General features: G+C 34.7%; 1 protein-coding gene across 3 annotated transcripts in view; it reads right to left on the reverse strand.

The window, feature by feature from the left end:
* SLC44A5 (solute carrier family 44 member 5) overlaps positions 1-16,135 on the reverse strand; it is a 393,104-nt gene that overhangs the window by 30,508 nt on the left and 346,461 nt on the right. For all 3 annotated transcript variants that reach the window (XM_032870125.1, XM_032870124.1, XM_032870123.1), the window contains exons 13-15: positions 6,017-6,148; positions 2,543-2,642; positions 362-454 (exon numbers count right to left, since the gene is read on the reverse strand). In XM_032870125.1, coding sequence (XP_032726016.1) covers positions 362-454; positions 2,543-2,642; positions 6,017-6,148 — 325 coding nt within the window. The remainder of the gene's footprint in view (positions 1-361; positions 455-2,542; positions 2,643-6,016; positions 6,149-16,135) is intronic.

Consider the following 16,135-nt stretch of genomic DNA (forward strand, 5'->3'; position numbering starts at 1 on the left):
CAAAAAACTTCTAATCTTTTAATAATTCATACATATTTTTCAGACCTGGAATAATATAACATGGGTCAGCTACACTGAGTGGCACCCTCATAGTCAAATACAAAGGAATTTCCTTAGGTTATTGCCAAGAAGCACCACCATATGTGAAGCCAAAACAAAATCTACTGCATGATCTATCTGGGGGGTAGGGAAATTCAATAAGTAGACAAATATTTTTTTAGAGCTTAGTGAAAAAACAGACAAATGAAAAACCTTTATGATGTTCCTAGTCTTCCTAGGATGGAAAGCACCGGAAACAATAGTAGTAGTGTGAATAGTAGTGTGGACGTGAGGTTTAAAAATGTCAGTTACCAAAGGATACATTGCTGTCACTGCCCAGTAGGCAATACAAATAGAGAGCAAAATGAAAGTTAAAACTGGATAAATTAATGTAGTAGGGAGGTATCCAATGGCTCTGAAATAAAGCAAAATAGTTGAAATTAAAAATGATTCAGAGATATAATTTCTCAATTAAATCTTTACCTGTTAAAACTAGAAATAAGCTTTAAACTAAATCCATTTAAGAATGATGGTAATAACCATTGACTCTTTTTTGCTGATCATTCTGGCATTTTCTTAAACATTTTTAAATTTTTTGATTGGCTTTTAAATTTTACTTAAATATTATTTATTTGTTTTTAGTAATTAGAAGCCTTTTTTATTGTTCACATTTGATTCCTGTCAAAAGCTCCCCAAACTTCCCCCAAGTTTCTGTATGACTCAAAGATTTGATACCCTAAATCTTCTCTTCTTTGGTTATTTCTGTATGACTCATAAGGATTTGATATATTATAATCATAGTTCTTCCTTTTGTTAAGATTCTTAGACTCTCAAAATTGGAAAAGACCTTGAGATCATCTGATCAAATGTGAGAATCCCTTCCTAATTTAGGAAGAATAGAAGGGACTGTACTATCTTTTAAATATGTTTATTAGTTTTTGGTGACCATATAGTGTGATAAAAACTTACTTTTGTATGACAGCGCTTAACAACAACTAAAATATTATAAAGTTCTTCCTTATCTGCTAGCCTGTTACTCATATCCACTACCTTTTAGAGAAGAAATTATCACTTTTCCATATAGCTCCCCTTCAAGGAACTCCGTATTCTTTTATACCCCAATATAATCATTCCTTTAATATTTCCTCATAAGTTGTGGTGTCTGAAATGTTCACCATCCTAGTTCCCCTGTTCCTACTTTTGAATGGTCTTTTTAGCATATGACACTGGAAGCCCAATACTGTTTTATATAACCACCAAGAACTATGATGGAACTATTTCCAGTTCTAATGTAATGCACTGGCATAGTTTAGATGCCTTTTGCATCCGTTGCCTCGTTCACCTCACTATTTGAGCTAAGTTCCCTCCTTTCTCCAGATTTTGCTATTAAGTGAAATTGAGCATCTCTATGTTTACCCTGTATTCTCACACTAATTTATTCCAGCTCTTACTTTCCCTTGAAAAAAATTATTAACTTGTCACAGTTGTATTGGCCCTTTCACACACACACACATACACACACACACAGGTAACAATGGGGCAAGTTACAGTGAATTGTACAGTATCATTTTATTTAAAAAATAAACTCAGCAAATCAGAGTTTTCAGGGGCTAATGATAGGGTTTCAGTTATGAAAAGGAGAGAGAATTTAAACTGCTTATTAACTATTTAAAGAATTGGATTTAAGTGGCACTATTACAATTATAGATGACAATTTTGTTAAAATAATCCTTACAGACTATTATAATAATTTTGGCTTTGGTCATTAATAATTTAGGTTTTCATCATTCTAAATAGAATGCATGGTCTGTTGGCTTGATAGTAATGCTTTTTGTTTCTTCCATGCATTATTCAAAGGTTTAAAGTATTACCGTCAAGTGACCTTTGGAATAGTTTAGAACCTGTAGGGATCATTATCTTCCAGCATGAATTTTGGTGTTTATTTTACAGCATTTTTTAACAAAAAAGGCTCCAGGTATAAAGTGTTCTGAATTAAGAGCTGTAGATACAAAATGTATAGTCTGGTACTCCTAGGATCAATTATTCCCTCTATAAGCAAATTTTGTCATTCATATAGAAATGGTAATAGCACATAATTAACTTCATAGAATTATGGTGATTGATGGCAAATGACCTCAATCATCAATATTAACATATGATTCAGCAGGGGAATAATACAATATATAATACAAGTTACCTTTATACAGCACTTTATCATACTTTCACACGTTATTCTAATGTGTTCAAAAAGTGCTAATACCTACACTACACAGGTTTGAGACTTAGTTCATCCTATGATAATTGAGGTGTGGAAATACTGAAGGATTTGTTAGAATGACCTTTCTAATAAGTGGCAAAGTCTGAACTTCAGTCTTCTTGAATGGAAAGCAGATTTCTTCAACAAGTCTTAAAGGGGAAGTCATCTGGGGGCATCTACACAATAGGCAGTGACTGATTTGAATGACTTATAAAAGTTATGTGAGTTTCTCCATCAGGGCCTTACTTGCTCCCTTCCTTCAGCAGGGCAATGGAGATGCAGATTCGTTCCCTGAGGAAGATCAGCATGAGGATGATAAACACTTCAAGAAGGCAGAGTATTATCACTTTAAACAGGAAATAAAAAAATTAGTGTGTGATTCAAATCAACCCAAAAAACAAACTTCTCTGCAAAACTCAGGACTGAGTTTCATGACTTTTTCTCCCAATTCTGACACTCTAATTTAAGCAGTACTATGTCTCCCAAAATGCTAATCTTAGAAATTCACTTTCAAAACCTCCAAGAAATCTAGATTAAAACATCTAGCTAGAGTTTGAGCAACGCAACTGCTCAGGCTTCATTTCATCTATAGAAATATTTCACACCATTTGTAGAAATGAGAGAAGGAAGGACTGCTATAGGCAGCTCTATTTCAGATGTTTTCACTTTCATTTCATTGAATAAGAGAGTCATTACAGGAGAAATTTTTTGAATTGCCCACCCCGTTCACAATGCCTCTTCATTAATTGACCTTGCTGACTGACAAGGCAGGCTCTTGGCTGCTGCATTTTTATTTTGTGACTCCACCCATCATGGCTACCATTGAAGGAATCAGGATGTAAACCCAATAAAAGTCTCAGGATTAGAACTAAGGGAATCTACTTGTTTTTAAGTGAAGGTTACGGACCTCTTGAACTTCGAGTTATACAAACTTAATGAACGGGGTCACCTTTATGTGAAATAAGTTAATTTGCAAAGAAAGAATAAACTGTATGTGTGTTAAAGAAACACAGTAGAGAGGCAATCTTGAGTTCTTTTGGTTTTCTGTTTGCTGGATCCAAGTACACTTGAAAGTCGAACTGTTTTTCTGGTTTTTTTGACTTTGATGAGCCACTTCCATATTCTTATAATAAGTACCAATTCCTTGCCCCCAGCTTGTTCCAATTTTCTTTTCTTTTTGGCTACCCTCAATTAGTTTCTTTTTACTTTAAGCCAAATGGTCATAATCACTATATTTCCTCAATTTTAAGATACATCTTTAAGTAATAACTTTTCAGGAAAGGATTTTATTTTTCATTTTTCATCTTTTCATTGATTGTAAGATGTATCCTGACTTCAGATATGTTGAAAAGTGAAAAGTCTGGATCTTAAAATTAAGGAAATAGAGCACTGCTAATCATAGAATCTGGAATTATAGAGGAAACTTAATGGAAATTTAAAGTCCCACCTGCAAAAGAATCTGCTCTATTACATCCTTTGCTAGACAGTTATTCTGCTCATGTCTGAGCACTTTGAGTGACAGGCAATCATTATTTCATTCAATTGTTACACCACTAAGATTCTGATGTCACCAAACACGTGTCTTCTTTTAGTTAAATATGTATGTTGTCATGCATATTTGATTCTCTTAAAAAATAAACTGAGTCCAAAATTATGGGGTATGGCCATATTAAGCTAAAATCATTATCTTCAGACAAACCCGAGAATACAAGATATACCCAGAATCATTTTATATTCTGAAATTGCATTGATGAACAACATTGCATATGAAGCTTATACAAAATTGCATATCCAAAACAATTAGAGAAATTTTATTGTCTTTTGAATTTATGTATTATATCCCTTTCTTGTGTTTGAAATCTATTTTCTGAGACCCTGTAGAAAAGCTGGTATAACTCTAACTCTTCTGAAGAGGAGACTGGGAAAACTCACAGCAGAAATGAGAAGAGAACCATCTCCTAACACATTTGAGACTCATAAAAATGATAGTTTTTATATGTATAATTCTGCTTATTTTCAGCATTTCCATCAGAGTATAATTTTATATTATGCCCTTCTCTCTGATACCTAGAATTTTGTCCAATCACAGATTAAGTAATCAATTAATGTCCAGTAAATGGATTGTGAAAGTGGGGACTAATTTGAGGAAAGACTGGTATTGCCAGACTTAAAAATAAAAGGAAACTCTATATTTTCTTCAAAGGACATCTCTTAACTCCTCCAATGGCAGATTCTCATCATGTCAATAATTTTTGTGTTGAAAGCCCTTAAGAAATCAGTGGAATGACCACAGAACCTGTAATTAAGAGCCACCTGAGAATAAAACTAGAGTTTTCAATACATAATGGATGAGATTCATCATCTCTCGACATGACAGATAATTGCAAGTGAATTGCTGAGAACGTATGGAATCACTCAAAGTCAGGGAAAATGGTGAGGATATGAGTCCCAAGATGCCTGCTCTTTATAATTAAAAAGAAATGGCTACAAATGAAATAATCTTTCTGCAACATATTTGAAAAAAATTGTTAAATAAAGGAACTAATCTGCATGTGAACTGAAGTGGGAAGCCAAGGAACAAGGATGTGGCATTTTGATCCAACACTGCCCAAGGGAAAGAGAAAAACTCAATGTGGCAGACAAAAGGAATCCGGTGGGAGGCTTCTGTGCAAGGCTAGGTCATCAAGCTTGCCAAGAACCTATAGAATAAAATCGCTCGAAGCAAAAACCTTTGCTAAAAAGGCTACTCATTATTAATTTTGTTCCTCACACGCCTTGATTCCAGGAAAGCAGTGTCCTAGATGGACTAGGTCTGCATTCTGGTCAGGAAGGTATCCTAGTATAGAAACAACTAAAGTGGCACACTAGTTACATAACAGGAGCCTGTCCTTGAAAGCCTAAAGACTTCTGGGGCAAGTGGCAAAACCAAGTTTTCACATTTTTGGAGATAAGACCCATACGTGGACCTGTGATGCCCCCCATCAAAATACTGGTCATCTCTGAGGCAATCTCTGGGCTTCTTACCAGGCCTCCTTGAAGTGCCTTGTTTGGCTCTCTAACTTAAACAGTATGAAGAATTCTTTTTTAAAGCAACATGTAATTAGAGATTATTTTAAATCTTGATTAAAGAACGTGAAATTGGAGGAATATTATAATAGAACCATTTTAGGAACAAATTAAAGCTATATAAATAAATGTAAATATAAATATAAATAAATTAAAGCTATATCTGAAATCATCTTGCTTTAAAATTTTTGTTAATATTACCCTTAACTAATTCAATAGTTTGAATAAACACTTCAAAAATATAAATTTATTACTCATTATTTCAATTCCTGTAATAGTTTAAAAGTCTTATGAAAAAAAAATTGGTCTTTTTCTGTTTTTAACACAAGTTTAAAAAATCAAACATTTTTTTCCTTTTAAAACACCTTTCTTGGGTATCGAGTTAAAGGCTATAAATATCTACATCCAAACCATTCTAAGGTGAAAGCAAATAGCATGACATCATTGTAAAGTACTATTTTCTTAGATGATATAATAAATTACCCTCAATGACTTTGCCATTTACTCTAGCTATAAAGATTACAGTCACATTTACTTTAATGACATTGTGATAAGTGTATCTAACAGTTACACCAACCCAAGATTTCCTTTAGACAAAGATTCTCTTTCATTATTATTACTTTAACAAAATTAGTTTTTTTAAAATCCACTCACTAAATGAGAACCAAGTTTGTTTCAGTTGGAAGTACATGCTTATATCAGTCTGAATCCCGATGTCATATATAGTTAAGTGAGAATTTGGCCGTCCCTGAAGATTGCTATATTCCTGGTAACAGTACCATATTCCTTGAAAAGAAAAGAAAAACAGACTAATGTAAAATTCCATTTCCTGAAATGTAAGCTACACACTTATACATATCTACATGAAATCGAATAGCTGGTCATTTCTACAAAGGCAAGATTCATATTTACAAAGTAAACATTTTATATGGCTCTAATATTCTAACTGTATATTCTATATCCAAAATAAATGTTACCAGTATTTACCTGGCTGACTACGGTGACTTCTGGCTTTAAATGTCCTTTTGACTAGAAACAACCTCAATGTCCATCAACAGGGACTGGCTAAATAAATTATGGTATATGTGTACAGTAGAATACTAGCTTTTCATATAAATAAGAGAAAGTATACTGATATTCAATGATCACTAAGTTATTCTGATAAGTGAAAAAAGCAAGGTACAAAATGACATAAAAGTATGCTATAATTCACATAATAAGAATAATCTTTATATATATTTTCTTATATACACATAAAGTATCTCTGGAAGGATACACAGCAGTGTATTTTTTTTACCTCCAGGGAAGGAAACTTACCAACCAAGGAATAGAACAAGAAGGATATTTCACTGTATAGAATTTATACCTTTTGAAATTTGAAGTGCATAGATATACAGTCAATTTAAGAAGCAAATTTGTAAAAATCATTAAGTTGAAAAAATACTTTAGAGTTCAAAAAAATATTTTTGGAGGTAGGAGCAAGATGGCAGAGGAGTAGGAGACCTAATATCATCAGATCCCAGGGGTTCAGCTGGATAGTTACCAAACCATTCTGAACACCTACAAACTCAACAGGAGATTGAAGAGAAGAAGAGCAGCAATTCTAGGAACAGAAAAGTGACCACTTTCTGGAAGGTAGGCTGTGCAGAGAAGTGAATCTGAGGTGACATATAAGATGATAGACCAAAGGGGGAGGGGCAAGCTCCTGGAAAGTGGTAGAGCAGCAGAGCACAAAATCAGAACTTTTAGAAGTCTGCTACACTGAGGGATGTTGTTTCAGAGGCTAAGCAGGGGACGGGACAGTGTGCTCTCAGGACCTGTGGGGGGTCACAAAAAGACCAGGGGTGTCTGAAAGTCCCAGATATCAGAGCAGGGAAGCCGGCTGCAGACAGAGCCAAGAAGTAGGCTCTCAGCTTGGCGTTACCATAAACCGTGATCTGAGGAATAGTAGGGCCACTGTACCCCACAAATGGCAGATCTGGGGAGGCACCCACCTTCCTCCGGGAGAGCAGTGCAGGAGCATGCTGCAGGAATCTGCTGGGTTTGGAGACTCCAAAGTGGGCCATGCACCAGAGATACAAAATGCTCAGTCAAAGGCCTCAGTCACAGGCCAGGTGAGCATGGAGTGCAGTCAGAGACCAGGGGGACAGGAGTAACTGACTGATTTTCTCTGAGGGCACACTGAACTGTGAGGCCCTGAGCTCTTGGCTGCTCTGGGGCCAGAGATGGGAGGCCGCCATTTTCATTCCTGTCCACTAAAGCTATTCTGAAAGTGTTCAGGGAATAAAAGCTCCCAAGAGTGAACCCAAGCAGATTACTTAGCCTGGCTCCTGGCAGGGGTGGTGCAATTCTGCCACAGGCAAAGACATTTGAGAATCACTGCAACAGGCCCCTACCCCAGAAGATCAGCAAGAACATCCAGCAAAGACCAAGTTCATTAATCAATGAGAACTGCGGAACTCCAGAGCTAGGGGAATGCAACACATAGAATTCATTTTAAAATTCACTTGGAATTTTTCCCCATGATTCTTTAGTTTTTCAAAGCTAAATTTCTAAAACTTTTTTAATTCTACTTTTAAAAATTATTCTTCTTTCCTATTTTTTTAACTACTTTATCTTATCAATACCTTTTTAAAAATCTTTTTAAATTTTCATTGTTATAGTCATATTCAATCCCTTTATTGTATTTAGCCTTGTTTTTTGAATACATATAAGGTTTTCTTTCTTTAAAATTTTGGGAGATAGTTTCCTCTAACAGCTCAAAATATACCCTAAATCTAATGTATGGATTTGTTCTAGTCTCCGGCCTGATCACATTCTTTCCTCTTTTCTTTTTTTCAACCAACTTCTTTTCAATTCCTTTTTGAGAAACTTTTTAAAGTTTCACCTTTACAGTCATATTCCATCCCTTCATTGTGCTTACCCTTATTTTTGTATATATGTAAGTTTTTCTTTCTTTAAAATTTTGGGAGGCAGTTTCTTCTAATAGACCAAAATACACCCAAAATCATGTGTGTGGCTCTGTTCTATTCACCAATCTAATATATATACGTGTGTGTGTGTGTGTGTATGTATGTATGTATATACACACATACATATATATTTTTTCACCTTTCTTTCCCCCCCCCACCAAAGGTTTCAGGTCTCTTCCGATTTGGTTAGTGTATATTTTTCTGGGGTCATTGCTACCCTTTTAGTATTTTGCTCTTTAATTCATCTATTCTTATCTGGATAAAATGACGAGGCAGAAAAATTCACTTAAAAAAAAAAGAACAAGAGGCAGTACCAACACTCGGGACCCCATCAATATGGACATTAGTAAGATGTCAGATCTAGAGTTACACGTGATGATTATCAAGGTGCTAGCTGGGCTTGAAAAATGCATGACAGATACTAGATAATCCCTTTCTGGAGAAATAACATCCCTTTCTGGAGAAATTAACTAAAATCTAACCAAGTTGAAATTAAAAAGCTATTAATGAGGTGCAATAACAAATGGATAAATGCTAATGCTACTGCTAGGATAAATGAGGCAGAAGAGAGAATTAGTGATACAGAAGGCCAAATGATGGAGAATAAAGAAGCTAAGAAAAAGAGAAATAACTACTGAACCATGAGGGGAGAATTTGAGAGATAAGTGATACCATGAGACGCAACAATATTAGAATAATTGGGATCCCAGAAGAAGAAGGGAGAGAGGGGCAGAAGGTATATTGGAACAAATTATAGCAGAGAATTTCCCTAATATGGTGAAGAGAGCAAGCATCAAAATCCAGGAGGCACATAGAATGCCCCCCAAATCAATAAAAATAAGTCCACACCCTTTCATCTAAGTCTCAGTGACAAAGAGAAGATTCTGAAAGCAGCTTGGGATAAGAGGTCTGTAACATACAATGGTAGAAATATTAGATTGGCAGCAGACCTATCTACAGAGACCTGGCAGGCTAGAAAGGACTGGCATGAAATATTCAGAGTACTAAATGAGAAAAATATGCTGCCAAGAATACTACATCCAGCTGGGCTATCACTGAAAATAGAAAATAGAAGGAGATATAAAAAGCTTCCAGGACAAAGACTGAAAAAACTTGCAAACACCAAATCAGCCCTACAGGAAATATTGAAAGAGGTCCTCTAAGCAAAGAGAGAGACAAAAAGTAACGGACCAGAAAGGAACAGAGAAAATATAAACAGTTACCTTACAGACAATACAATGACACTAAATTCATATCTTCCAATTGTTACACTGAATGTAAATGGGCTAAATGCCCCAGTCAAAAGACACAGGGTATTAGAATGGATAAAAACCCAAACCTATTAATATGCTATTTATAAGAAACTCATTTTAGACCCAAAGACATCTCCAGATTTAAAGTGAGGGGATGGAAAACAACTTACCATGCTAATGGACATCAAAAGAAAGCTGCGGTGGCAATCCTTATATCAGGTAAATTGGATTTTATGCCAAAGACTTTAATAAGAGATGAGGAAGGACACTATATCATACTTAAAGGGTCTGTCCAATAAGAAGATCTAACAATTTTAAATATCTATGCCCCTAACATGGGAGCAGTCAAGTATATAAACCAATTAATAATAAAATCAGGGGCGCCTGGGTGGCTCAGTGGGTTAAGGCCTCTGCCTTCGGCTCAGGTCACGATCCCAGGGTTTTGGGATCAAGCCCTGCATCAGGCTCTCTGCTCAGCAGGGAGCCTGCTTCCCATCCTCTCTGTCTCTGCCTGCCTCTCTGCCTACTTGCGATCTCTGTCAAATAAATAAAATATTTTTAAAAATAAGTAAATAAATAAATAATAAAATCAAAGAAACACATCAACAATAATACAGTAATAGCAGGGGACTTTAACACTCCGCTCACTGAAATGGACAGATCACTTAAGCAAAATATTAAAAGGAAATAAAGGCTTTAAGTGACACACTGGACCAGATGGACATAACAGATATATTCAGGACATTCCATCCCAAACCAACAGAACACATATTCTTCTCTAGTACACATGGAACATTCTCCAGAATAGATCACATCCTGGGTCACAAATGAGGTCTCACCTGGTACCAAAAATTGGGATCATTCCCTGCATATTTTCAGACCACAATGCTTTGAAACTAGACCTCAACCACAAGGGGAAAGTTGAAAAGAACTCAAATATGTGGAGGCTAAAGAGCACCCTACTAAAGAATGAATGGGTCACGAGCAAATTAAAGAAGAATTTTAAAAATTCATGGAAACAAATGAAAATGAAAGCACAACTGTTTAAAATCTTTGGGACACTGCAAAAGCAGTCCTGAAAGGACTATATAGTATATAGCAATACAAGTCTTTCTCAAGAAACAAGAAAGGTCTTAAATACACAACCTAACCCTACACCTAAAGGAACTGGAAAAAGAACAGCAAAGAAAGCCTAAACCCAGCAGGAGAAGAGAAATGATAAAGATCAGAGCAGAAATCAATGAAATAGAAACCAAAAGAACAGTAGAACAAATCAACAAAACTAGAAGCTGGTTCTTTGAAAGAATTAATAAAATTGATAATCCCCAGGGCAGACTTGTCAAAAAGAAAAGAGAAAGGACCCAAACAAATAAAATCATGAATGAAAGAGGAGAGATCACAACCAACACCAAAGAAATACAATTACAAGAACATATTATGAGCAACTATACACCAGCAAATTTGACAATCTGGAAGAAATGGATGCATTCCTAGAGCCATATAAACTACCTAAACTGAACCAGGAAGACATAGAAAACCTGAACAGACCCATAACCAGTAAGTAGATTGAAGCAGTCCTCAAAACTCTCCCAACAAACAAGAGCCCAAGGCCAGACGGCTTCCCAGGGGAATTCTACCAAACATTTAAAGAAGAATTAATACCTAATCTACTGAAATTGTTCCAAAAAATAGAAATGGAAGGAAAACTTCCCAACTCATTTTATAAGGCCAGCATTACTTTGATCCCCAAAGCAGACAAAGACCCCATCAAAAAGGAGAATTATAGACCAATATTCTTGATGAACACAGATGCAAAAATTCTCACCAAAATACTAGCCAATAGGATCCAACAGCACATTAAAAGGATTATACACCATGACCAAGTGGGATTTATTCCTGGGCTGCAAGGTTGGTGCAACATCTGCAAATCAATCAATGTGATACAATACATTAATAAAAGAAAGAACAAGAATCATATGATACTCTTGATAGATGCTGAAAAGGCATTTGACAAAGTACAGCATCATTTCTTGATCAAAACTCTTCACAGTGTATAACTTTTTGATGGGGTCTTTGTCTGGTTTGGGGATCAAGGTAATGCTGGCCTCATAAAATGAGTTTGGAAGTTTTCCTTCCATTTCTATTTTTTGGAACAATTTCAAGAAAATAGGTATTAATTCTTCTTTAAACGTTTGGTATATATTTTGAGCAAATTAAATCCCTTCTATCTCTAATAATGCTTTTTATTTTAAAACCTGTTTTGTCGGTTAATATGGCAACTGCAGCTTTCTGTTAATGATTTTAAATAAATTTATACCCATTTCACCAATTTCTTCCACCCCCAGCCCCCCACCTCCTGCCTCTGGCAACTACTCATCTGTTCTTGTACCTACAAGCTTGGTTTTTTAATTTTATATTCTTAATTTTTAATTAAGAATTAAATTATTTTTAAATTTTAATTAAGAATTAAATTAATTTTAATATAATTAACATACAATATAATATTAGTAGAACAGTGATTTGACAATTTTATACATTATAAAACACTCACTAGAAAAAGTATAGTTACCATCTGTCATCATATAAAGCTATTTTAATATTATTGACTATTTTTCCTATGCTGTACTTTGCATCCCCATGACTTGTTGTACCTCTTAAACTCGTTCATTTATCTCACCCATCTCCCCACTCCCCACCCCTCTGGCAACTACCAATTTGTTCTCTATATTTATGGGTCTGTTTCTGTGCTTGTTTTTTAGATTCCACATGTAAGTAAAATCATATGGTATTTTTCCTTATCTGACTTACTTAAGTTAGCATAATACTCTATAGATTCATGTTGTTACAAGTGGCAAGGTTTCACTCTTTTTAATCCATTTTTTTTAATCAATTTCTTTATCCATTCATCCATTGATGGTTGTTTCCATATCTTGGCTATTGTATATAATGTTGTAATGAACATGGGGGTCCATATATCTTTTCAAGCTAGTGTTTTCATTTTCTTCAGGTAAACATCCAAAAGTGGACTTGTTGAATCAGATGGTATTTCTATTTTTAATTTTTCTTAAGGACTTTATTCACTTATTTGACACACACAATCACACAGAGGGAGAGAGTACAAGCAGAGGGAGAAGCAGAGGGGGAGGGAGAAGTAGGCTCTCCACTGAGCAGCAAGCTGAGGAAGGGCTTGATCCCAGGACTCTAGGATCATCACCTGAGCTGAAGGCAGACACTTAACCAATGGAGGCACCCAGGCACCCCTCTATTTTTAATTTCTTAAGGAACCTCCATAATATTTTCCATAGTGGCTGACCCAATTTATATTCCTACCAACTGTGCACAAGTGTTCATTTTTCTCTACATCCTTGCCAACACTTAATCATTGTCTTTTTGATAATAGACATTCTAACAGGTGTGGGGTGCTATCATATCATGGTTTTGATTTGTATTTCCCTGATGAATAGTGATGTTGAGTACCTTTCATGTAACTGTTGGCCATCCTTAGGTTTTCTCTGAGAAAATATCTATTCATATTTTCTGCCCATTTTTAAGTTGGGTTGATTTTTTTAACTTTACCATTTTTGCTACTAAGTTGTATGAATTCTTTATAGTAGTTCCTTATCAGGTATCTGATTTGCAAATATTTTCTCTATCCAATAGTTTGTCTTTTCATTTGGTTGAAGGATTTCTTTGCTGTTCAGAAGCTTTGTAGATTACATAGTTCCACTTATTTATCTTTGTTTTTGTTGCTTGTGATTTTTAGGTCAGATTCAAAAAAATCATTGCCAAGACCTGTATCAGGGAGCTTACTGCCTATGTTTTCTTCTATTCAAGTATCTAATCCATTTTGAGTTAATTTTTGTGTATGCTGTAAGATAGTGGTCCAGTTTTATTCTTTTGTGTGTGCCTGTCCAGTTTTTCCAACACAATTTATTGAAGAGAATGTCCTTTCCATTGTATATCTTGGCTCCTTTGTCATAAATTGATACATTTTATTTTGGGGCTCTCTATGCTGTTCCATTGATGTACGTGTCTGTTTTTATGCCAATATCATACTGTTTTAATTACTATAGCTTTGTAATATAGTTTGAAATCAGGGCATATGATACCTCCAGTTTTTTTTCTCCTTTCTCAAGATTGCTTTGGTTTTTTGGTTTTCTGGGTTTGTGTTTTTTCTGTTTCACTTTGTTTTTTATTATTTTTTTTTTGTGGTTCCATGAAAATTTTAGGACTATCTAACCCACTTATTGTATTTATTTATTTATTTATTGCCCCACTTATTTTAAAAGTGCAATTTGAATTCTGATAGGGATTGCACTGAATCTGTAGATCCTTTGGGTAGTATGCAGATTTTAACAATATTTATTCTCCCAATCCATGAGCATAGAATATCTTTCCATTTTTTGTGTCTTCTCCAATCTTTTTTTATTAATGTCTTATAGTTTTCAATACATAGGACTTTCACCTCCTTTGTTAAATTTATTCCTAGTTATTTTATTCTTCTGATGCAACTGTAAATGGGATTATAAATGGATAGACCACCAACACAGAAAATCAGTAAGGAAACATCAGCCTTTAAACAACACATTAGACCAGGTGGACTTAACAGATGTATATAGAATATCCCAACAAAAACAACAGAATTCACATTCTTCTCAAGTGCACATAAAGTCTTTTTAAGGGCAGATCATATGTTAGGCCACAAAACAAGTCTTAATAAATTTAAGAGAATAGAAATTATATTGAGTATCTTCTTTGACCACACTGGTATGAAACCAGAAATTACATGAGGAAAACTGAAAAATTCACAAATATGTAGAGATTAAACAACATATTACCAAACAACCAATAGGTTAAAGAAGAAATCAAAAGGAAAATAATACCTTGAGACAAATGAAAATAGAAATATACCAAAATCTGTGGTACACAGTAAAAGCAGTTCAAGAGGGAAGTTCATAAGGGCACAGCTTTACCTCAAGAAACAAGAAAAGTCTCAAATAACCTAAAGTTATACCTCCCTTGAGGTATAAAGAAAAGAACAAATGAAAGCCAAAGTTAGAAGGAAGGAAATAACAAAGATTAGAGTAGAAATAAATAAGACAGAGACTAAAAAGACAATACAAAAGATCAATGAGACTAAGAGATGGTTCTTTGAAAAGATGAGAAAAATGGACAAGTGTTTAGCTAGACTCACCAAGAAAGAGAGCACTCAAAATCAGAAAAGAGGAGAGGTTACAACTGATACAGAAATACAAAGGATCATAAGAGACTCCAGTCAATCCTTAAACAACAGGAGCGTTAGGGGTACCTATCCCAATGCAGTCAAAAACCCATATGTAAATTTTGACTCCCAAAAATCTTAACTATTAATAGCCAACTATTGACCAGAAAGCCTGACTGATACCACAAGCAGCTGATTAACAGTTAACATTAACCCCAACACTTAGTATGCTATATGTATTATGTATTCTCATAATAAAGTAAGCTACAGAAAAGAAAACATTATTAAGAAAATCATAAGGAAAAGAAAATTCATTTACAGTACTGAGTTTATAAAAAAATCTGCATATAAGTGGACACATGCAGTTCAAATCCATGATATTCAAAGTTCAACTGTACTAAGAACAATTATATACCAACAAATTCAACAACTGAGATGGATGAATTCCTAGAAAGATACAGCCTACCAAGGCTGAATCATGATAAAATTGAATACATAACAGACCAATTACTACTAAGAAAATTGAGTTGGTAATCAAAAGTCTTCCAACAAACAAAAGGCCGGGACCAGATAGCTTCACTGGTGAAGTCTACCAAAATTCAAAGAAGATTTAATACCAATCTCCTCAAGCTCTTCCAAAAAACAAAAGTGGAAGGAATATTTCCAAATTCATTTTCCAAGGCCAACATTACCCTGATAGAAAAATCAGACAAGGAAACCACAAGAAAAGAGAACTACCGGCCAATACCCCTGATGAACAAATATTTCATTGGTATTTCTATTGAAAATAGATGTATAAATTTCTATTGAACATAGATGTACAAATCCTGAACAACATATTAGCAAACTGAATTCAACACTACATTAAAAATGTCATACATCATGGGATTTATCCCAGAGATACCCAAGGATGGTTCAGCATCCATAAATAAATAAATGTGATATACCACATCCCATCCTCTGGGATAAATCTCTGGGATTTATCCCAGAGATACCCAAGGATGGTTCAGCATCCATAAATAAATAAATGTGATATACCACATTAATGAAATAAAAGATAAAAATCATATGATAATCTCAATAGATGCAGACAAGCATTCAAGAAAATTCAACAACCATTCCTGTGTTAACAACTACAACTGAGACTTTCTACTGAACATTTAGTATGTACTAAGCCTCTTTCAAAGGGCTTTATGTACCTTATTTTAAAAAATATTCACAGAATCCTATTGTATAGTTGAAGAAACTACTAATTAGACCATGTACTTGCAGAGGTTCACACAGTTCATGTGCAATGAATCTGTGCCTTTTCAAACTCCAAATCCAT

The sequence above is a fragment of the Lontra canadensis genome, unplaced genomic scaffold (genome assembly GCF_010015895.1).
Source record: "Lontra canadensis isolate GAN:19392208 unplaced genomic scaffold, GSC_riverotter_1.0 scaffold40, whole genome shotgun sequence".
Classification (NCBI taxonomy): domain Eukaryota; kingdom Metazoa; phylum Chordata; class Mammalia; order Carnivora; family Mustelidae; genus Lontra; species Lontra canadensis.